The 22,793-nt window shown below is 35.9% G+C and overlaps 1 protein-coding gene across 6 annotated transcripts in view; it reads left to right on the top strand.

The window, feature by feature from the left end:
* Positions 1 to 22,793, top strand: part of LYST (lysosomal trafficking regulator) — an 89,721-nt gene that overhangs the window by 52,030 nt on the left and 14,898 nt on the right. For all 6 annotated transcript variants that reach the window (XM_027684932.1, XM_027684924.1, XM_027684916.1 and 3 more), the window contains 21 exons: positions 840 to 1,038; positions 2,249 to 2,380; positions 4,982 to 5,618; positions 6,102 to 6,282; positions 7,071 to 7,240; positions 8,681 to 8,911; positions 9,791 to 9,957; positions 10,431 to 10,583; positions 12,095 to 12,286; positions 12,802 to 12,980; positions 13,986 to 14,192; positions 15,495 to 15,671; positions 16,152 to 16,228; positions 17,401 to 17,589; positions 18,298 to 18,443; positions 18,518 to 18,614; positions 19,239 to 19,300; positions 19,657 to 19,712; positions 20,697 to 20,849; positions 21,193 to 21,437; positions 22,163 to 22,229. In XM_027684932.1, coding sequence (XP_027540733.1) covers positions 840 to 1,038; positions 2,249 to 2,380; positions 4,982 to 5,618; positions 6,102 to 6,282; positions 7,071 to 7,240; positions 8,681 to 8,911; positions 9,791 to 9,957; positions 10,431 to 10,583; positions 12,095 to 12,286; positions 12,802 to 12,980; positions 13,986 to 14,192; positions 15,495 to 15,671; positions 16,152 to 16,228; positions 17,401 to 17,589; positions 18,298 to 18,443; positions 18,518 to 18,614; positions 19,239 to 19,300; positions 19,657 to 19,712; positions 20,697 to 20,849; positions 21,193 to 21,437; positions 22,163 to 22,229 — 3,717 coding nt within the window. The remainder of the gene's footprint in view (positions 1 to 839; positions 1,039 to 2,248; positions 2,381 to 4,981; positions 5,619 to 6,101; positions 6,283 to 7,070; positions 7,241 to 8,680; positions 8,912 to 9,790; positions 9,958 to 10,430; positions 10,584 to 12,094; positions 12,287 to 12,801; positions 12,981 to 13,985; positions 14,193 to 15,494; positions 15,672 to 16,151; positions 16,229 to 17,400; positions 17,590 to 18,297; positions 18,444 to 18,517; positions 18,615 to 19,238; positions 19,301 to 19,656; positions 19,713 to 20,696; positions 20,850 to 21,192; positions 21,438 to 22,162; positions 22,230 to 22,793) is intronic.

The raw sequence follows: 22,793 nt of genomic DNA on the forward strand, positions 1-22,793 counted from the left end.
ATCTTGCTTAAAAAAAACTTCTCAAATTGGACAACAACAATTAGGCAGTTTTGGGGGTCTGATGGAATGGAAGATGAAATTATATAAACCATTCCCTTTGGAAAAAATCACTTCAATTAGCTTAATTTAGTCTTTTCCTGCAGCAGTCTCAGTTAAGGTGCTTGGGTACAAAAAAGGAGATGGAAATTAGAGAAGTTGGGAATAAGTTAATCACTATGCTCACCTTACAGTGGGATTTCCCACAAGTTTCTTTAAGTCTGGTTCTAAAATCCATATTCTTTTAATAGATTTTTTTCTTTTTTCAGCTAGCCAGCATCAAACTATAGAATGCTTGATCAAGCAGAAATTATAAATGCAATTATCAATGAAATCTCAAATGTGTATGTTTTATAAAAATGGCTATTGAAGTGGAAATACAGAAGACCCAGTGTGGCACTGTTCAGAAAGTTTTTAATGTTTGAAATGTTGGTATTGGCAACTATTAATTTCTCTAAAGATATGTAATACAATGACAATAACCTACATTTTCAATGGTGATTCATGTCCTAGGGCTCCAGGATTTCAACACAGATTACTATAGTATGCTGAACATTTTAGTTTTCCAAAAATCAACTTGCATAACATTTGCAATACCTTGTTTCTGTATGGATTTTGAGTGGGCTGGATTTGGATAACATTGAGTAGGTACAGTAGGTCCTCTCAAATTAAAGAATACAAATTTATTAGTTGAGCTTCTTTTCTTATCTGTTTTACTACAGCATGACAACTTAAAAAAAAAGACAATTGCTGTCAAATTAAAAATACAAGTAACTTATAGTTGTACTGCTCTTCCTTTCTAGGAGCATAAAGAAGGGCACCTTGCATCCCTGCCTCGGGAGGTTTGCAGGTCATTTGTGAAAATAATTGAAGAAGTGCTTGGTTCTCCCCCAGACCTGGAATTGCTGACACTGGTCTTCAATTTCCTCTTAGCAGTTCACCCTCCCACTAATACATACGTTTGTCACAATCCTACCAACTTCTACTTTTCCCTGCACATAGGTAAAATGTCACGTTTAGCTAGTAGTAAGCAATAAGATAAAAATCTGGTCATAAATATCTAAAAAAATCTCTTTGCTGTATTTTAGTAATGATATATTAAAAAATTATTGAATTCTTGGGACTTAATACTGTAAACTACTTTTACTTTTCTGAGAGAGCTCAGACTTTGTTTGCTTGGCTTACTTGGAGAGCTTTCTTCTGTCTACAGCCATAGGTAATATCTCTGTGGTTATGCCATTAACTTTCTTTAAAGTTTGGTGCTGCTAAATGGAATGCATAATGTTAGCTGCCTGTGCAGACACACTTGTCTTGGGTGAACTTGGGGAACAGCATCTAGCTTGCTTGTAAATGAAACTTTTCAGAAATATGTGCATATAATCTTGTCTCAATTGCTACTTTCTTATTTACTGTTATGGAATTCTTGGGGAAAAAAAGTTCTGAGGAGAATTTTTAGTAATTGATCAGTTGCACTGCAAGACATCATGGGCAGGCACTATCAGTTCTTACTGATAGTTACTGGCAGTACTTTATGGGCTTTGAGGGATGCAGACCTAGAACAACAGCTTCTTTAATATATCTGTACTGGATGATCATGTTGGCAAAATGACTGATATGAGCTTTAAAAACCTCTTTCTTGCTCTTTTTAAAAATGAGAAATTATGAACAGTTCATGCTTTAATATTAGCATTGTGCAACCATAGCCAAAATTTATGTGAACATGGAAAGCATCATCCAATTTTGAAATATTTTCTCCTTTTGCAGATTCCTGCGTACCTCCAGGTTTAGTAATCGGTTTCAAAGACAGCACAGTTGTATTTATCTGTATCTGTCCTCTAATACCAACTAGTGTAAAATTCTGAGTAAGAGTAGAATGCACTTTTTGATACTTGGAGCCTTACTAGGCTGTTTGAGAACAGTCACTTGTTTTTGACATGACAAAAAGTCAGTTATCACTACTTGTATGCCTGCAAGGACTGTCTATAAATGTAATTGCTTTAGTACATCATATTTTCATTGTTCTAAAATTTTAAAGTTGGATCACTAAACCAAAAAATGGTGTTCAAGTGCTTTTTCTAGCTTACTTGCACTTGAGCACTTCTCATTAGCCTCCAGTGATCCGCTCAAAATGTAATCTGACTACTACGAGTCTAATTTGTCAACAATGCAAACATAAAACACTTTTATTTAACTTTTTCCCTTTTCTTTCTAGATGGCAAAATTTTCCAGGAGAAAGTTGAATCACTCAGGTACCTGAGAAATTCCAGCAGTGGTGGGAAATCAGTAGACAATTCTGCATTTGTGATTACATCTCCAACTGGATTTACAGCTTTACCACTGGGAGGTAAAATAATGCTGGAAAAAAAAGGATGTTAAGACACAATCTTTTGGCAAATGAGTGCCTGAAAGTGTAACTTTCCCACAGGTATCTCTTACAGAGCTCCCCCTGTCCCTTGGAGCTTGATGCCTGAACAGCAGAGTAGGAAGGATGGAACTGAACATGCTACCTAAACTGCTCTTCATTCTTAAGTTGAGACAAATTGCCACATTGATGGCTCAGGCAGTGAAGTGGACCAGATAAGCTGAACCATCTCGTTTGTTGAACAGACCTGCTAAAGATGCCTGAGAATGCCTTAGCCAGGCAGCAGTTGAAGTAGTGAGCCATAAGCAGCTATCTTATCTGGGCAGAAAGCGTTAAGCTGATACTTTTCTTTATTTGTGCATAATTCTTATCTGTCTAGATATGGTATTAAAGTATTACCATTTAGTTCTACTGTAGGTATAGAAACTGTTCCTACATGATAGAGGATGGGAAAGTATATCTTATAAAGAACAACAAGATACCTTGGTTATATAAATTAAAATCAAATCATTTTCTGGGAACAGTTTCAGATAGCATGCTAAACAGGCTGAGGTCTGTAAAGATAACTGCTTTCATCAGTTTTGAATTCCTCTGCTATAGATACTGAAATACTGTGAAGTTATTTATTCAAGCTGGTAACTTTTTTTTCAGTTGGTGTCCTGTCAGTGGGATGTTTTTTGCATTATTATTGAATTAGAGTTTTAATCATACTCTTTATAGATTTGCATAGGCAATCAACAAATATCATCTCAAAAACAAAAGCTGAAACGCCACTTCTGTTTAAGCCTTTATTTAAGCTTATTGACAATGAGAAATAAATTCAAAATAAAAATTCATAGTCCAAGTTCACCAATATATACAAAATAGGAATGGACAGTTAGACTGATCTCCAAATTAACTGCTATATATTTCACATCATGTGTGATTCAGTTATCTTCTATTACAGTGTAATACCTTTTACAGTTGATGTCTTGTTGCTACTTTGCTTTGGAAAAGGAAATTGAGTCTTCAACTACTTCATTTGAAACAATGTTTATTCATGTGTCTCTTTAGAAAAGCAGTGATGTAAAGAACAGATCACAGTACTAAATTGCGTTTGGAATTAGTCCTTTTCCCATATGGATAATATATGACTTCTCATTCTTCTAAACAGAATACTCTTTTTATATAGGTAGTACAAATTGTTGTTCTTGAATAGAGATTATTCAGGTGTACTAGAGAAATACTCAACATTTTTTTTGTGTGTGTGAAAATGGATATTTGAGTATTGTAGTTCTGAATTTGAATTTCTAAATTTATTTATATAAATTTATAAATTATACAAATTTATATTTTTGTCTGGAACTGTATTAGTGGTAGGATAGGGAGTAATGGGTACAAACTGAGAGGGGAAATTTAGGTTAGATATTAGGAAGAAATGTTTTACTGTCAGGTTGCCCAGAGAGGTTGTGGATGCTCCAATCCTGGCAGTGTTCAAAGCCAGGTTGGACAAGGCTTTGAGCAACCTCGTCTAGTGGGAGGTGTCCCTGCTCATGACAGGGGAGGGTTGGACTAGCTGAGCCATAAGGTCCATTGCAACCTCTTAACATTCTATAATTCTATAAAATATTTTAAATTGGAAGCTCGTTGGATAACCTGCTACCTGTATGTGGGTTTGAAGTTTGTTGCACTACCTGCTAATGTGTGTGAAAGGTTGACTGTAAGACTGTTGCAGCTGTGTAAGGTGCAGCTTTATAAATATTTTCTATTGTCTGAAGGCCAGCTTGGTCTGGTTATGTTGGCACATGTATGTATGCATGTATGTATATATATTCACATATTTGTTTTATATATATATTCTCATAAAACATATATTCCTGATGCATCATCATTGCATTAGTACTAACTGGTGCATAGTTTTCAAAATACTTCTGAATAAGCAAAGTCTCCTTTTCCTAGAATAACAGAAGACTGCTTCTACCAATCTGGTATACAGTCTGCTTTCCCTCTTAAAACTTAGTTATGAAAGACATGTGTAGTGTGCTCTGAAAGTTTGACCGTTTCAGGTCAAAATGTGCACTTAAAAGGAAGCACTATTAAATAAAATATGCAGTTATTGATTGTAAACTTGAAGTATATGTAGTGCAAATGGGTTGGTGAATAGTATTTCAATGTCCACTAAAACATGTTGGTAGATTGGACCTCTTACACAAAGCTCCAAATAGAACAACCTGTATTATTTGACCCTGCTTTGAGCAAGGAGTCTGGTCTACACAACCTACAGATGTGCCCTCCATTCTCAGTGATTCTATACAAATTCCTGATGAAGGTTAGTTGAGAGGATCATGATTTAAATCCAGAAAACCCAATATATTGTCAAAAATTATTTTGCATTTTATGCTTCTTTCAGATTTGTGACTTGCTAAATATATGGCTCCATAGTAGTTTACTTGATTTACCAAATCTGAGCTATGTCAGGTGTTGTCAGTTTTGCAAATAAAATTCTTAGATCACCACAGTTCTAAATGTATGAGGAGTCTAATATTGAGAGAAAAGTTTGCTTCTAATGTGAAAGGAATGCTAAAGATATCCTTATTTTTCTAGGGAACACTTCCAAGCCTAGTGTTCAGCAGAAAATAAGCTCTCAGGCACCTAGAAGGCTTTCTAAAAGCTTACCAGCATCGCCTACTTCCTCGCCTCAAGTTCACCGAAAACTACTAACTGAAAGAATGGGAAGGAGCACTGATGACCTGCTGCTTATTGGGGAGCATGACTATATTGATCTTCAGGATAGAACTGGTTTTGTAGAAAGTTCTGAAACCATAAGGAGAGTACAGGAAGAGCTTCTTAGCAGTTGTGAGTCTGCAAAAACAGTTTGTGACTCAGAGCTAACATCTGCCGAAACATTTGAAGATATTGCAAAAGAAGTAGAGTTATCTGAAAATGCATTTGAGAGTAAAGAAGCAGATGCAGACCTGAAATGCAATGAAGGTGGTGGTGGTGGTGGTGCAACTGAGCCATTGCTACGTCGTCCAGACAATCTAAAAGGACTGCCTTCATTTCAGAAGGGCCAGAGTAATTTTGCAGGGTTGGGCTTAGCATTTTCTGTTCTTGGAGCATCATCAGCAATTGCTCGCTGGCCAAGCTTTGCTGACAAGAATGTACTTCGTGAAGACTGGGACAGTCTTGCTTTTTCTTCAGCTAATGAGGATACCCTAAAACCATCTGAAAGCCCTGATGACCAGTAAGCACATAAAATAATAAATTAAGAGTTGCATAGTATATGAGCTTTAATTTCACTGTTCTTGCTCTCGGTTACTATTCTATAAAAATTTGAAGCCTAAAAATTAAGGGAATTTTTTCATACACTGTCATACACAAATTTATTAAGCTTTTAGTCCATAGAATGTTGTGTTGTTTCAATTTTTGCATTATTTACATAGCAAATTTTAAAAATCAGGATTTTTGTTATGTACAGTAGAAGTGGGAACTTTATGGTACCTCACAAAAACTCAAGCAAGTAGTTCTGGTCAGATTATCCTTTTTGTCATCTGCCATCTAAAAATAAGTGTTAATGAAGATTGGTAGTAGGAGTATTGCAGAAATGATGTCTCTTCCAAATTTCTTCTTCCTCCTGTCCCCCAAGAATTGCTAGCAATTATGCAATTTTTTAATCTTTTCTGCTGTAGACAATAATCAGTGGTAAAACATATTCTGCTGTTTTCAGGTGTACAGAAGACTATCTTGTTCTTATCTGTTGTGGATTGTATGATCTCTTGCGTGGAGTGCTCCTAATCTTACCGGATATCATGCTAGAAGATGTGATGGACAAACTTATCCAACCTGATTATCTTATAGTTCTGGTGAACCACCCATCTCCTCTCATACAACAAGGAGTCATTAAAGTAGGCCCATATAAAATGTTTTCTGCTAAAAAGATGTGAACTTGCATTTGGAAACATGAAGTTTCGTTAATATTTTTATTCAGCTTTCTTCAGTTTTCTATGTTTACCTCTGAGTTTTAAGATATGTTTCTACCCCATAGATTTAAAAAACCCCAAAAAAGCAAACGCAAATGTAGAATCTTTGAATAGATAAATATAGTCTATAATGTAAGACAGAGGCCCTGAGAGCTTATGATGGCATTAACAATATAAATGGAAGGAACAATGCAGAAAGTCAGTGACTGTCTCTTCAACACAAAACACACGATGCACTACATTAAATTAAAGTGCAAGCTAAGTTTTTACTTCTAACATGGCTGACTGAAAATGGACCTGAGGCTTCAAAATGTTTTCAGAGATTTTTGTAATATTGAGAAGGACAGTGTTCCTGCATGATGACATTATGTAGAACTTTGAATAGATTTGTATTTTAATTTAAAAAAGAGTGAGATTATATGGCTTTATTAAGAACAAAAAAGTCATGCATGCACTTGCATGCACAGCAAAGTGCAAGATTTAACAAATATAAAAAGTTTGAGTGTATTTATATATGCGTCTGCTAACTGTTATGTGTGTGATTTCATCTCCCTCAAACTTAACTAAAAACCTAGGAGTCTTCAGATCAAAAATATAAGATGTCGATTGTAACAAGGATTGTAACTGTTCAAATCACAGACAACAAATTAACTTTCAGGGCAGTTATATTAAATGTTTAAATCCTACACCATAATTATGCATTTATTTTTTAGTTATTGGATGCATATTTCAACAGAGCAAGGAGGGAGCAGAAGGAGAAATTCTTAAAGAATCGTGGCTTCTCCTTGCTAGCCAACCAGCTCTATCTTCATCAGGGGACTCAGGAAGTTGTAGAGTGCTTTTTGGAAATGCTTTTTGGCCGCTCTGTTGGCTTGGATGAAGAGTAAGTAATACTGTGTTTTTATGTCCTGTAGCAATATGTGAACTACAAGCAGTGCACTTGGCTGGTCAGCAACCATAAAAGAAGTTCCTTCAAAACAGTTTTGAAATGTTTTGCTTGTAGCTTTAACACTTAAATGTATTAAAATTCTTAGGACTATTGTATGGCCCTTAAACTGCAAGCAACTTCATCTGATGAATGCTGTTAGATGGGATCTTGTAAACACTCAGACTTTCCGAGTGCCTCAGAGGCCTTAGCACTTCAGATGCCTGAAACCAGCTTAACTCTTCCTGTTGTTTGTGATCCTACATGAAACTGATTTATATCCTTCAAATTTTTAAGTAGTAGTCATGAGACTTCTGCTATTAGATTTTGGTAGGTGATAAAGCAAAAAGCTTGATGCCCCAGCTGCTCCCTTGGCTTGGCCCTGAATTTAAATCCCTGTTTCTTTTAGGGAAAATCCCAGAGATACACCATTTCCATGAACTAAAAAGCCACCTCATATTGACAGGAAAGGAGATTACCTTTAAGGAGACAATTATATAAGTAAATGATATTTTTTTAGAATTAGTCTGACCACTTAATGATGGTACAGGGAGCACATGTGTAAGTATAATCAGTGCAAAAATCTTACAAAAAGCTCCTTCTCAATAGCTGCCTCTGTAGGATTTGTAGCTAAATTACTTCTCCCTCTTGACTTGATCTTCACTCTTCAAAAATTATTCTTGTTTAGCTGCAAGATTTAAATATGGCTCCTTAACTTGCCCCAAAGCAGAGAACTGTTACTTCTTCAGGATTTATTATGGGGCTGGAAAGATAGTTCTAATGTCTCAGGTTTTTAGGATTGTGCATAATAGTTGTGTGGTGGGCTGATAACCTTATTTTATATATATATATATATGAAAAAACAGTAATGCAATTTCTTAGTCCACAAGTAAGATAAGGTCAGAAGCACGGCTTTTAATTCTACAATTGTAATAAGCCAGAAGCTGCCAAACTTAATTAAACTTCAGCAGTAATGGATACAGGATATCAAACCTGCTGTCAGTCAGTATATTATTATACTGATGACAAGCTGTATTTATTTTTTGGATAATTCTGTGCCAGTTGTAATACTTGTTATTGGAAAAGTGATGCATCATTTTTCTACACTGATTAAAATCCCTGTTATTTTCATGAAATCTATATTGTAGACAGTTGGTAGTTAGTCAAAACTTCAGATATACTTTTTAGGCACATCATTTCTTTGTGGCTCTTCAAGGTGTTTATTTTGTTCTTATTTTCTTTAGTAGACAGGCATTGTTATGGCAGTTAAATGTAGGAAATTACCATCTACACCTTTGCCAAAATACCGGCATAGAGTGGTATTCCAGTTGCATATATTAGTTGCATTTATCAGATTGTTATTTTTAGGATGTCGCTCACATATATTTCTGTTAATAGATTTGATCTGGAAGATGTCAAGAATGTTGGACTGTTTCAAAAATGGTGTGTCATTCCTGTTCTGGGTCTTATAGAGAATTCTCTCTATGATAACGTTTTGCTACATAACTGCTTCTGTCTCCTGCTGCAAATCATAAATTCCTGCTCAAAAGTTGCAGACCTACTGCTTGATAATGGTTTGCTCTATGTGTTGTGTAATACGCTGGCTGCTCTCAATGGACTGGAAACAAAGTGAGTATTGCATCCATTCCTATCAAATAGTCTAGGCACAACCTTAAGGCTAGCATGAAATTACTGTCTTGAATTTGTTCTAGTTGCTAAAATTGTCCGAGAATATACAAAATAAGGGTTTGAGGTTTTCAGCTTTAATTATACCTGTAAGTTAATGTTTAGATATTCACTTCAAACAACAGAATATAGAATGTTCTTTCCATATCTTAAACTGTCAAGTGAAATTACATTTTAAGATGCAAGTTTGTCCCACTGTCTGCACCTTGGATGCTTTTCTTAATAAAACCAAACAGGAGATAGTAGCATTCTACTGTATCTATAGCCAATATCAAAACTGCAGAAAAGTCTCTACTGTACTGCCTGTGATTTAATATTTGAGATTTTGAGTAACTTAAATTACTTTATTAGTTACAAAGATTCTGTACTTTAAGAAAGGTTATGCAGGAGAGATGGTTTTTTTATTTTATTTCATTAGCTAGTATCTAGAAGAAATGGGAAAGTTTCCTTTTTACTCTGATGTAGTTTTAGTTCATCATAGTTACAAAATTATATACTGATATATTTTTTGAAAAATACAGGATTTTAGATTTGTTCTTTAACTTAGAAATCTGATAATATGTCATTGCTTTTCCAATAAAACTGTGTTACACTCTTGTTAGAATGTCTCAAATTTGCAGGCATCCAATCTGCCAAAGTTAACACTAAAGAAATATCTTGGATTATAATGTTCTAGTCTTCAGTAGCAACATTTTTATATGAAGTACAACATACTAATAGGTATGGTTGGTGGAAGTAGCAAGGGGAATAATAATGGGTCTTGTTATAAGTTACAATCTACTAGAACTGTCATGTTTCTGGTAACTAAAACTTTGTTTGCAGCATTCCCTTGAATGACTACAAGTTACTTGCATGTGATATACAACAGCTGCTGGTAGCAGTTGCAATTCATGCCTGCAGTTCCTCAGGTTCTCAATATTTTCGTGTTATTGAAGACCTCATGGTGCTGCTGGGTCATCTTCAAAATAGTAAAAATGCAAGGATGCAAAGTAAGTTATCTTCTTATTTTTCGGATCATGGGACTACTTCCCCACTGACTTTTGTTTAAATTCCTATTTCTGCTGAGGGAAAAGGGGGAATTTTCTGGTGATGGATCTTCTTTCTCTTCTAAGTGATTCTCAAAGTAATAGTTTTCTTCAGGAGCCTGCATTGTGATAAAGAACTGTATATCCCGCTAATCTGAAAAAACAGTAATTGCAAAAGTTCGTTGTGGATATTTAAATGGAAATGTTATGTACAGTTTCGTTTAGCTTGTTTTGGAGTAATCAAATTCAATGGCTTTTCCATGAGAACTCAATTGTGTAGTGTCTGTACGTGTGGAAGAGTGAGGTGACTTCTGTGAAATCAAGAATCTTACAGCTCTTGACACTTTTGGTGTTCTTTTACTTGTTAAACATCTGGTAAAAATAGTTGAAGGATGTGTTAAGCATGTCATGTATGCTTTGTATGCTCCTCTTTATAGATATGGCAATTGTTCTGCAGTTAAGAGTTCTTCAAGCAGCCATTGAATTAATAAAAACCACAGCAAACCAAGATGCTCAGGAGCAGGCCAGTTCAGCCCCATCACCTTCTGCACCACATCGTACAATGTTTCAAAAGCGTAAAGGTATTGCAGGTGAGTAGCAGAAGTGTAGCATTCTTGTACTTTCTTTTGTGTGTATTAGTTGATGATTAGTTGATTAGTTGATGATTCATTAGTTCATGATGATATTACCTTCTTTTGGGATTCTCTTACATTCACAAGTTGCTTAGAAAAGATGTTTTTCAAGTAATTCATGGTGATTTCAATAACCAACCTCACAGTAAGGTAATGCTAAAATCAAGCTAGTCCATGTAACTAACACAGCTGTGATGTGGGGACTGCTTTGTTGCTCAACTTGTAAGTAGTGACCATCCTGAAATAAATACCTGCCACTCTAAATTTATAGTTGGAAATGCCACTGTGGTTGTGTTTGTAAAACCTTTGTCAGTTCTAGCTGTAGCAGTAATACTTTCTCTGTATTTGATGGCTTGTCAGTCATTGTGTAAAGGTTTTGTAGTCTTCTAGCTGGAAATTGAGTTTTGTATGTTTCATATAAATGAGGCTACATTAAAGTCTTCATAGAAGATATAATTTAAAAACCTGGCAAATGCTTATCTTCTGTTCACTATGGGAATGTTTCTCTTAATTGCCAGCTTTTGAAAGCCCTCTCTATCAACCTGGTAAAGATAGTAAAAGTATTTTTATATTAGTGAATCTGGTAAGACACTAAAGATAAATAGAAATAGTTATTTCAAAATAAGGAAGTACAGTCAAGGCCTGCCAGTTCATTTCAAGAGAATTAAGAAATATTCTTAGCTTAAAATTTTACTTCTATTAGTGGTAATAGGTATGGTACCAAATGCGTTTGTTAAGCTGTTGATATATCTGACTCATCAATTGTGTTTCCCAATATGCAATATTTTGTTTATCACTAATTTTTAATTCTTCATTGTAGCTATACAGTAAAAAGAGGGATAAAAGTAATGTTTTTAATCTGTTTTACACAAAAATATGGAAGTTGTACAATAAAGCTGATCTTGAGACTATCTCATTTCATGGTATCACTTCTTGAATTGTAATAATGGCCAGTCTTCGCGAACGAAGATTTTGGGAAAGGTCTTTTACCTTTCCAGCCTGCGCAATGGATTTTTTAGGTGAGACACAGCCTGCGCTGAACTGAGCCCACCCTTTAATCCTAAGGTTCATCTGCCGGGGCCAAGCAAGCTTGGACAATGGCAGTGAGGTCCTCAGGACGTAGGTTTGTTTAGAGTGACCTTCTCTTAGATGGATGGCCTTACAGGGCTAACGAGCTCCATCTGCCCGGGGGACTGGGATTCGAACCTGGGTTGCAGTGGTGAGAGTCCCGCATGCTAACCACTAGGCCACCAGGGGTCCTACTTCTTGAATTGTATATATTTTTAAATAGCTTTAAAAACTAAAACCAAGACAGGCACCCAATGACACTTATGTAGCCTTTAATATTAATGTATTTCAAATGTTTTGATTCCTTAAATGATGTGAACTCTTTGGATGAAAGTAGTTGCTGAGTGATTGAGTTTTTGTACGTTTTTAGTAGAATTCTGTTCATCCTTCTCTCCTTAAAGGCTCAAGGAAGTTTTCGCTTGCTCAGTCTGATGCTCTGCTGATGAAAATGCGCTCACTAGCAAGTGAGGAATTCAACATGATGATGCAGCGGAGAATGAGCCAAGAAAATCCTATCCAAGCCACTGAGCCTGAGTTTGCACAAAGGTTACAGAGGCTGACTGTTCTAGCTGTTAACAGGCTCATTTATTTAGGTAGGATTTCTTTTTGGGTTGTTTCTGTTTTGACAGAGCCAATGTAGTGCGATATATAAAAATGGATTCTTGCTGAAGCATTAGAGAGGAAAGTCATATTATTGGCACGAATTTTATGGATTTAGCCACAAAGCATCATTCTCAGTGATTTGTCTCCCAGTATTATGTAACTGACAATCTGGATAATGTTTCTATCTGAATGAACTGAACAAGTTGTTTTATTTCTACCTGAGTTCTTTCATGTGTTAACTGCCTCAATTATTACCTGAAGATTTAACTGCCAAAGGGAGCATCTGCTCTCTCAAAACACATCAGTTTGCATGTTTCTATGTTTCCATTTTTTTGCAAGACATGATGACTTTGAGAGCTAGTTCAAATTCTGCAGAAGCAAGAGAGAGTAAGAATGGTAAATATAGCAGCAGTAAAGGCAGTATTTGATTTAATGCCATCTAAAGGATCATAGGATTGTCTTGCTTTAGATGGTACTGATCAATATGTACCTCTTAAATTTTAAGCATCTACCGAAGAGTGCCTTGATGTACTGGGTATAACAGAAAACATGAGTCAAGGCAGACGTTCAGCATCCCAGCTGGAAGTTCCTGAAGAGGAAAGCCAGCAAGAACTGCCTAGCAGAATAAACCCTTTTCTTGAAGAAATGGTCAAAATGTTGGTGGAAGGAGTCAAAGTATCCATTGTAAGTAGTTACATGTTGTCCACAGTAAAGCATATTTCATAAGGTTCATTTATTAGGAACTTTTCATGTGTAATGTATTCTGTCCATAAATGTTCTTCTTACTGCCTCTCCATTCAACTGTGGCATTAAAAACCCTCTTCAGTTTCCTAGTTATTCTGCAGTTGTAAAGTAATAAGTAGATTTCTTCTGAGTTTTACATTTAGCAAAATTTTGCTTATTGAACAAACACACGAAATTTAAATGGACTTCTGTGTCCTCTATAAATTTGCTTGGTCTCCTAAACCTCAACATTTTAAATTTGCTGGAGCCTATAAAACAATATCTGCTGTGCATCCACAGATGGTGGAGAATTTCTCTGAGCAATTTGTGTCTATAGTATGTTTTAGAGTTGGGAAGGAGAGCTTTTTTTCTTTCAATTCTTGCCAAAGGGCTGAGAGTTTTCTCTTCTAGCATACAGGTGTTAGCTTGTCAACCTTTCCAGAGTGAGCAAGTTCTGCTTGGGTAATATAAAGTGAGTTTTTTGGAAAATTTAACTTACTCTTTCTTGCCTCTTTATTTCTCTTGGTTGCCTTCATAAAAGTAGTTCTACCTAAGTTTCTTTCTATTTCAGGAAAATTAGGTTTGATAGGTGTGTTATCTTTCCATTGTGCCATACTTGTAGTACTTTCCAAAGATGTCAGATTTCTTTTGGTGAGCACAAGCACCTCAGTCCAATGCGTGAATTCTAATCTTTTGAGGTAATCCATTCAGAAACTAGGGATTAATGTAGAAGCAATTAAAAAACCCCTTTGATTTTTAAACCCTCTACATCACAATTTTCATTTTCTGGATTGTTGTATAGTCCCTCTGACTAAATATCCAGTTTAGCTGGGAGTTGCATTCCTAATATGGGCACATAGAGACAAAGATCTATCTACCAAAATAAGTTTCATCTTAGTTATGTGAAAAACTTGGTAAAAGCAAACCCTAACCCAGTAATATTAAAAAGTTGTCCCTTTTACTTAGGGCACCAGCAGAATGACCACACCAAAACAGCAGTGGAAGAGAATTCTGTTGTCATGTAAGGACACATTCCGTACACAACTTGGGAGGCTTCTTGTGCACAGCTTGTCTCCAGGAAGGCCACTGCAAGAGAGAAAGCAGGCTTTGGAGATGATACCTGAAGTAAACCATCAAGAGATTTTGCGTGACTGTCTTAGCCCAACTTTGCAAGTAAGCTCAAGATGTTTGAAAGAAGTCTCTAAAACCTATGTTTAGTTTTTTGTTTAAATTTAAAACCATATGTGGCTAAAATTGTTCACTGCTGTTTTAGCAATGTTTAGTGTAATGACAATTATGTTATATGAAATGTGTTTGTATACTTCTGCAATTGCTGCATTATCCTGAGGATAGGCAGTTTTGTAAGAGGCAAGATAGGATTAAGTCTGTGTATGTTGACTCTGTAGTGCATCAAGTATGACATCTGTGCAGTGCAGAAACAAAGGTGGTACTAGTTTTAACGTGAAGGATTTTACTGAGGAAGCTAGAAGTTAAGGTACTACCCTAAAAAAGCAGATTGAGGAAGGAATTATTCTTGACTTGGAACTCCTTAACTGCAGACTTCCTGATACTTGTAAGAATTGATTGCAACTAGACTTTCAGAAGCAGTCAGTCCTCAAACAAAGCAGTACTCTATCTTTTCTTACTTAGCATTTATTGTGAAAGTGGAATTGTATATTCCTTGTTCTTATGTCAAATAGCTGAATAGGCTGTCCCTATCAAAAAAGAAAGCTTTTTTGATTGTACTCTGTCAGTGCAAGCTTGAAAGAACACATTTCTTAGAGCCATGGTCAGAAATTGGGTATGGATGTTGCTATTTGAGATCTTCAGGACGGCAAGAATGAAATAAATTATTTAATATATGCCACAGTTTGAGGCCCTATATACTAAGGAGAGAAAGTATTTATTGGATTAGCCTATGGCACTTACATGTTTCTGATCACATGTACATTATTCAAATAAATTAACAGTTTCATCAGGAAGAAAAGAGCTGATGTACCAGCAGGGACTTCTGTGGAGGAGTGTCTTGTTGAGTGCATTTATGGCCTGTGTCTGTTTAACTTCATTATCTGTCAGCTCTAATTTGATTAATCAAATGAGGTGTAGCATTCTTGGCAGGCACAATTAGAAGTCTCTGGCACATATTTCCTGAAGTATACACAAGGCTGCAGGAGCTGAGTACTGGGAATAGAAACTTAGCTTTCCTGCAAGCCATTTGAAAAGTGACAAGATGCTGGGGCAAGTTTTATCACATGAAGATTAAATTCAGCATGTTTTTGTAGTTTTATAAAAGTTTGTCTCTAACCATTAAAGCAGCCATTTTCTTTGAATTAGAGAATAATTAGTAGAAGAAATCTGTGCAGTCTGACTACAAAAGGGAATAAAGGTGGAAGAAAAGAAACTGCTCAGTGTTGTATTGTGAAAATGAGTGACCATACATCTGTATTCCCCTCTTCCCTTCTTTTCATCTTCTAGCATGGGCCTAAATTAGTGCTCTATTTATATGAGTTAATGCACAATCACAGCGATGGAATGAGCAAAGAACAACAAAGAACAGTGGTAGACTTCATGAACACATTGAAAAGTTGTGGCTATAAATGCATTCCCCTGAGCCCACGACCAAAACCAGATTTATTAAAAGCTTTGAAAGAGGTTTGTGAATAAAAATTTTGCTTTAAAAACTGGGTATATTTAAGACAATTGTCTGTTACATGGGGTCAGAGTTTAACTGCAGACAGTGGTTTTCTTTGGTGCATGGCTTATGCTTTTGGGAATTCTCTTTGGGTTCTAAATATTTCTGTCGCATATACTCAATATTTCACAGTAAGCTCACAAGCTTCTTGATTAAACATATTACTTAACCCAGGCAAAGATAATAAGGCAAATAATAAGCTACTAGTATCTCTCATTGTCAAGAATTTTTATGATTTCTTGCAAAAAGAAAAATTATATTTAGATATAATAAAATGGCAGTAACTGAAATGAAGCCTTGCTGGTTTTAAATGCTGTGAAGATATCAGTTGAACAGTTTCGTCAGTCTTCCTTTTTTTTGAATTGGCATATCCTTTAGTCTCTCCTTCCTTATTTCATCCATCTGAAAAAAAGAAAGTAATGTATAAAACTTCCATTCAGGATCAGAAGAAATATGAGATGGAAGAAGGTGTAAACAAAGCTGCTTGGGAGAAGACAATGGCTAATAATCAGCAGAAGTAAGTACCTCCTTAAAGGGGCTGCAAAAACTCTCTCAGATGTTCTCTGTTCGGCACTTCCCATTGCATAGTTGCCTGTATGATTATTATAGATGTTTTTTTCAAATTAGCAACAACACTGGCTTTCAGGTTTTTAATTTTACTGTTAAATATAGGTATATACATTTTCATAGAATCATAGAATCAGCTGGATTGGAAGGGACCTCTGAGATCATCAAGTCCAACCCTTGATCCAACACCACCGTGGTTACTAGACCATGGCACTAAGTGCAACATCCAGCCTCATCTTAAAAACCTCCAATGACAGAGAATCCACCACTTCCCTGGACAGCCCATTCCAATGCCTGATTACCCCCTCTGTAAAGAATTCCTTCCTAATATCTAACCTAACCCTCCCCTGGCAGAGCTTAAGATAGGTTGTACAATAAATGGTATTGTGTGAACCTCAGAATACCAAATTGGTTTGTTGCAGCTTTGGCATTTCACCCTTTATTTTTTGGCTGTTTTATCTGTCCAATCACCTCTGCTGTTGCCATGGTCTGTGCAATTAAATGTCCCTACAACTGATCCCAATCTTCAATGAATAAAATATTATATTCAGCAGACTATTTGAATACTTTTGTGAGCTATGTAGACCGCTGCTACTTGGTGTAACGTAAATTTCAGTATCTTGTGCTAGATCTAAGAGTTCTTTCTATTAATTTACATTTCAGGCTATGCCATAAAAATCAGATTTGAGATGCACACGCAACGTGCTTTAATGGTAGGCAACTGTAGTAGCTGTAAAGGTCAGCTCAGTCAAGTCCATGCAGACAAGTGTTAAGACTTCATGTCGAATGACTTGGGAGATTTAATCAGTGGTAAATTACTGTCCTTACTCTAGATTTTTATTGTAATGAGTATACATGAATTAGTAAAGCATGCTAATATATAGTCATTGATCTTCTGACTGGCTTGTCTTGTTTTAGGCCACAAGTAAGAGGTTTTTTGATGGCTAAGAAGCAGAAAGTATTCATGTATCTCATTACATAGGCTAAGTTGCTCTGCCTCTGATGTAACAAGAACTATAGATAATAACTGCCAAACTGATTGTATTTTATAAGGTATTTTAGTGTTTTGCCTTGCCTTTTCAGTGTGTTTATTTCACATTTTAAAACACAATTGTTCCTCAGTCTCTTTCAACGTCTAGATACAAAATCTAAAGACATTTCTAAAATAGCTGGAGACATCACACAAGCTGTGTCTCTGTCACAAGGAATGGAAAGGAAGAAAGTAATCCAGCACATCAGAGGGATGTATAAGGCAGAGCTAAGTGCCAGCAGACATTGGCAGGAACTTGTTCAGCAGCTTACCCATGATCGGTAAGTTTCTTCATCTCAGTGAAAAAGACAGAGAGACTCAATGCCTGACATGTGCTTCTCATTCTACTTAAAGGCATGTGAAATGTAGGTGAAATTATAATTAGAGTTACTTTTGCTAATTATCTGACAGTTAAAAACTTGTAAAATACTTGATTTATTATCCTGTTTTATGGCGAGCAGCTGAGTAATCAAGTAGTATTTCTATGCCATTTAGAAAGGCTGTTTTGTCAGATATATTTTGCTGTGTCTGATGCAATGAAGAGTGTCCTAAAGTTTTCATATCTTGCATTACATATATGGAGTAGAAAAATAGTTTTTTGCTAATGTTCTTCACACTAGCATCTAGATACTCTTGTTCTACATGGATTAGTGAAAAAAGATGCTAAGTTTTAACAAAAACCAAACTACGGTATTTTCATCATTGCAGAACTAGTATTATGTCATGTTTATAGTGTTGGATGCATTGTATTGCTGTTTTCATCAGAAGAATTAATGGCTTCAAGAACAGGCTTACAGTAGTAGCTTGTAAGAAGTCAGTCAGTGGAATAGCTCATGAAAATAAACTAAATTCAGTCTTTTGATACTTTTTCCAGAAATAATTGCCCAGTGTACTACTGTGCAATTTCTGCCTTTCTACTAGTTAAAGAACAGAATGAATAAGCATGTATACTACCTCTGCTGTCAAACCCTTAACACTTTTTTTCGCAGAGCACTCTGGTATGACCCAGTCTATTACCCAACCTCTTGGCAACTGGATCCAACAGAAGGCCCAAACAGAGAGAGGCGCCGCTTGCAGAGGTGCTACCTAACTATTCCAAACAAGTACCTTCTCCCAGACAGGCAAAAACAGGAAGGTAATTATAACACCTTCTAGGAGCATATCTGAATTGTAATGACTTTTAGTGCCTTATTTGTGATTTCTTTATAGGTGTGATAAAAACTCCATTGTCTTACCTATTTGAAGACAAAACACATTCTTCTCACTCCTCTACTGTAAAGGACAAAGCTGCAAGTGAGCATATAAGGTAAGGTTTGGATAACACTTACCTCCTTTTCCTGCCTTCTGCCAATCCAATGTAATAGTTGTCACTTTTTTTGTCTAAATAATTATTTTAAAAAAATTAGGTGAGAAATGAGATGTCAAAAATAGTAGGCTTTCTGCTATACTCAAAAGCAAAAGACTAGAGCCACCAAATATCAACTAGTGTGATATGCAGATGGTCCTTTTGTGAGATAACCTAGTGGCATATCTTAACTTATTTGTCGCTTAGTAGCACTGCCTGCCTTCCATATCTAAGATCTGGTAGGTCTTTCCATTAGTGTTCAAAAGCAAATTGTGTTTTCATCCTGTCTTGCTTTTACCATTGTGTTACTCAGCTCTGCAGTTGTGTCAATTTGACACCTGTTACAGGCACAACTACAGCCTAAAAGAACTGCAGAGAGCACACAAAGAAATAAGTCCAAATTCACTAATGTCCAAGTCTAGAAAGCTGAGGTTCTGTTTTCTTTTCCTCTTTGGGATTTGAACCATTAGAGTCATGGTGTTGAACAGTTTTTCTTCAGCTGTGGCCTTTGAGGCTTGATAGTTTTAGGTGTGTGGTGAAAGGTGCATAAATCCCTAAGCAATGATGTACTTCGAAATATTTCAGAGTTAATCGAAGATGTATAAGCGTAGCACCTTCTAGAGAGACTGCTGGTGAACTGTTGTTAGGTAAGTAGAATTTTCAGTCTTCATAAATTCATTTTTGGTGTAAGATTCTGTTGTATGTATAAAGCTGGCTAATTTTTTTAAGTAAATGAGTTGTTGCCTGACTTCTTACAGATTATATACTTTATAGATCAATTTTGCCTTTCTTCTCTACTGTTTGCATGAGTGCTGTTTGGACTGTTGTTAATTTTTAAGATTGCAGGCCACTTGCTGAAAGATAATTATATTTCTGTCAAGTAGTGTCTTGCCCAGGTACTATTCTTAGTATTCTTAACTGCTGGATACTGTTTATATAACCCTAAGATGCATTATACTAATACTAATATCATGTACCTTTTTGCAACTATTTTTTGCTACAGGAAAATGTGGCATGTATTTTGTTGAAGATAATGCTTCAGACACAATTGAAAATTCGGTAAGTGTTAGAGCCCATTGTCCAGCTTTAATTTTTCTAAACTAGGACCACGTGGAGCTTTTGTCTACTGCCACTGAGATTGCTGGAGTACTAGAGTTAGAGATCTCTGGACAAACCAAACTGATTAGTTTGGTTTCAGTGTTGCTTCTTTTCCCCTGGCTGAAATCAGTGGTGATAGGAGAAAACAGGAAAGATGTGGGCCTGGGTCTAGGAGGGAATGAGGAAGGGGTGATGTGGGGAGTCTTCTGCACCTTATAGTCCATTGCTCTGAGTTCATCAGCATAAGTGCACAGAGTTTGCTTTGATCTGCACCTGAAGTAACTTGCCTTAGTGGAAGCTGGAGCACTAGGAAGTGCTTCACAGCATCTGATTCTTGAATGTTATGTTTTATAGGATGTTCTAGCTTCTCCTTTAATCTATACAAGAGTATTGTTTCATGGAGGAAACTGGACCTGACCTAATCCTTCTGATATACAAAGACTTGTATGTTTAAATTACTTGTACATCCAAGAGATATTTAAAAATAGAGATATGGGATATACTACTGAAAGCTTTAATCTGTTTTTACAGACCTCCTCCTTGCATCTCCTAAACACACAGGTCCTGTGGTTTAAGAAGCTACCAGCTGTTTTGCTGCTTTGTCTTTCACAGAACTGTCAGAATTGGGATTCATGATAAAGCTATGCTTGCTCTGGCTGTCCAATATCTTAGTTTAAGTGCCAGTAAAAATATGGCATTGCTTGCTAGTGTTAGATAGAGAACTGGAACAGCTGAGGAGCATGCATGATATTCTGCCCACTGCCTTGAGGAGAGTGGAGGATGAGGAAAGTAGATGAGCAAAATCGCAACATTGTCTTAAAGCATCGCAGAAAAATTACAGTTTGCTTTATGATCTGCTGTATGGTTATAGACTGACTGCATTGAAGGGTTTCTTGTTTGGAAAATCTGCTATTTAAAATAATTTTTTAATTGCAAATTCTACAGAGTTTTCATGGAGAAACTGAACCAGCATCATTTTCTTGGACATATGAGGAAATTAAGGAAGTTCATAAGCGCTGGTGGCAGTTAAGAGATAACGCTGTGGAAATATTTCTAACAAATGGCAGAACTTTACTCTTGGCTTTTGATAATACAAAGGTAATGTGGCACCAATGCATAGTAATATATCAAAGGGTTTTACTGTGTCTTTTGTAACATGTATATTCATGCATTAGTTTCTAAGGAGACCTGTTGCATGGACTAACTAAATTCTGCATAATACCTTTGAAAGAACTTGGCTCAGCTAGACTTCTAGACAATCACAGGCATGTTGTAAAACACATCTCTGGTATATTAAGACATTAAAGAATCTTAGTAATACTAAACATTATTACATTACAACAGATATAAGGGAATCTGTAAAATCAGGGAAACTGATGAAATCTTGGTAATTTGAGGCTTTTTAAATTGTATGATTAAATTTGATGGTATTTTCTTCTAGGTCCGTGATGATGTGTACCACAACATCTTAACTAACAATTTGCCTAACCTTTTGGAATATGGAAACATTACTGCTTTGACCCACCTGTGGTGCACAGGACAGATTACTAACTTTGAATATCTGACTCATTTAAACAAACATGCGGGCCGTTCCTTCAATGATCTCATGCAATATCCAGTATTTCCTTTTATACTTTCTGACTACACCAATGAAACACTGGACCTAAATGATCCATCAGTATATAGGTAATGTGAAATGTTTGGAATTGTTTATTTCCAAATACTTGAACTGATCATCCTGTATAGCTTTTTAACTTCATTGTACTAAACTGCACACATACATGAATGGAACTATTCAGGGACAAGCCTCATCCATAACAACTTGGGCTTTTTACAATAAGTGGCTACTTCACCTTGGATATTGAAATAAAATGGGTGTGTAGATTCAAATGCAATGTATTGGACTTACACTGTCTTAATAGGATATGTATAGTCCACAGATTTAAATAAAGGCTGTATGTTTAAATTCATATGATTTAAGACTTCCAGGCCAATTAACAAAAATTAAATAGAAAAGGAAATAATCTTGTAAATTACTTGGCCAGGTACTTTTGATTACAAAATCATAGTCTTCATTGTGAATGGATCCGAGCGAATTGTCCCACCCTAATAAATTTCTGTTAAGTTGATTAACATTTGTGTGCACTAGGTCTTTTTGTCTTTATAGGATGCTTTGGTTTGACAGAGGCACTTGGCATTTTCTTGCCTGTTAGCGTGCTGTGGATCTGAGTTTGTCTTTAGCACTAAATAGAAGTGGCTTTTTTATTTTCTGTACTGTCTTGAAAAGTGTTATTAAGTTTTCTTATCCTTTTCATGATATTAAAGGTGTTATTCTTAATAATGCATTATTTAATGGTGTGAATTGATATTGTTATAAAAATTACAAGATATCAGTACTACTTCTGTTGCAGAAATCTGGTCAAACCAATAGCTGTGCAGTCTAAAGAAAAAGAGGATCGTTATGTGGATACTTACAAGGTAATTTGGATAACTTTTGCTCTTGCCTTTGTCCTGTGTATAAATGACATGGTGGCTTTAGTTTTTTAAACCTATATTGATGGCGGAAAAAGAAACTACAAATCTAGTATTTCATGTCTACAGAATTCTTATTTCCAGAATATTTTCCAGGAAGCATTTCCTGGAAATTGTTTTATAACATGCTTGGAAATTGTGTTTATTCCTGTAACTGCAATCATTAGTGAATTTAGTCTTTCCATGTGATATTGCTGAGGAATTTAATACCTTACACATATGACCATGCATATGTTTAAAGATACCTAAAGATCAGGAGGATAACTTGCTGCTGTTTATTTGAAATTACCTCAGTGGAGCTTGTAGCTATTTGTTCTGTTTGATAACAGAAAAGCTGTTTTCCCTCAAGTACTGTTATTTTAATATACCCTACTATGATTGTAGTGCTTTTTGATTTTTTTGTCTCTTTAGAATGTTTTAAAGGCTGTAGGAAAAAGCAACATGCTGAGGAATGAAAGCATCTGCAGCTGGGCTTTCAAACTTATGTCTGTCACCACAGTCTAGTGTATT

The sequence above is a fragment of the Neopelma chrysocephalum genome, unplaced genomic scaffold, assembly GCF_003984885.1.
Source record: "Neopelma chrysocephalum unplaced genomic scaffold, ASM398488v2 Primary Assembly neopelma1_23, whole genome shotgun sequence".
NCBI lineage: Eukaryota > Metazoa > Chordata > Aves > Passeriformes > Pipridae > Neopelma > Neopelma chrysocephalum.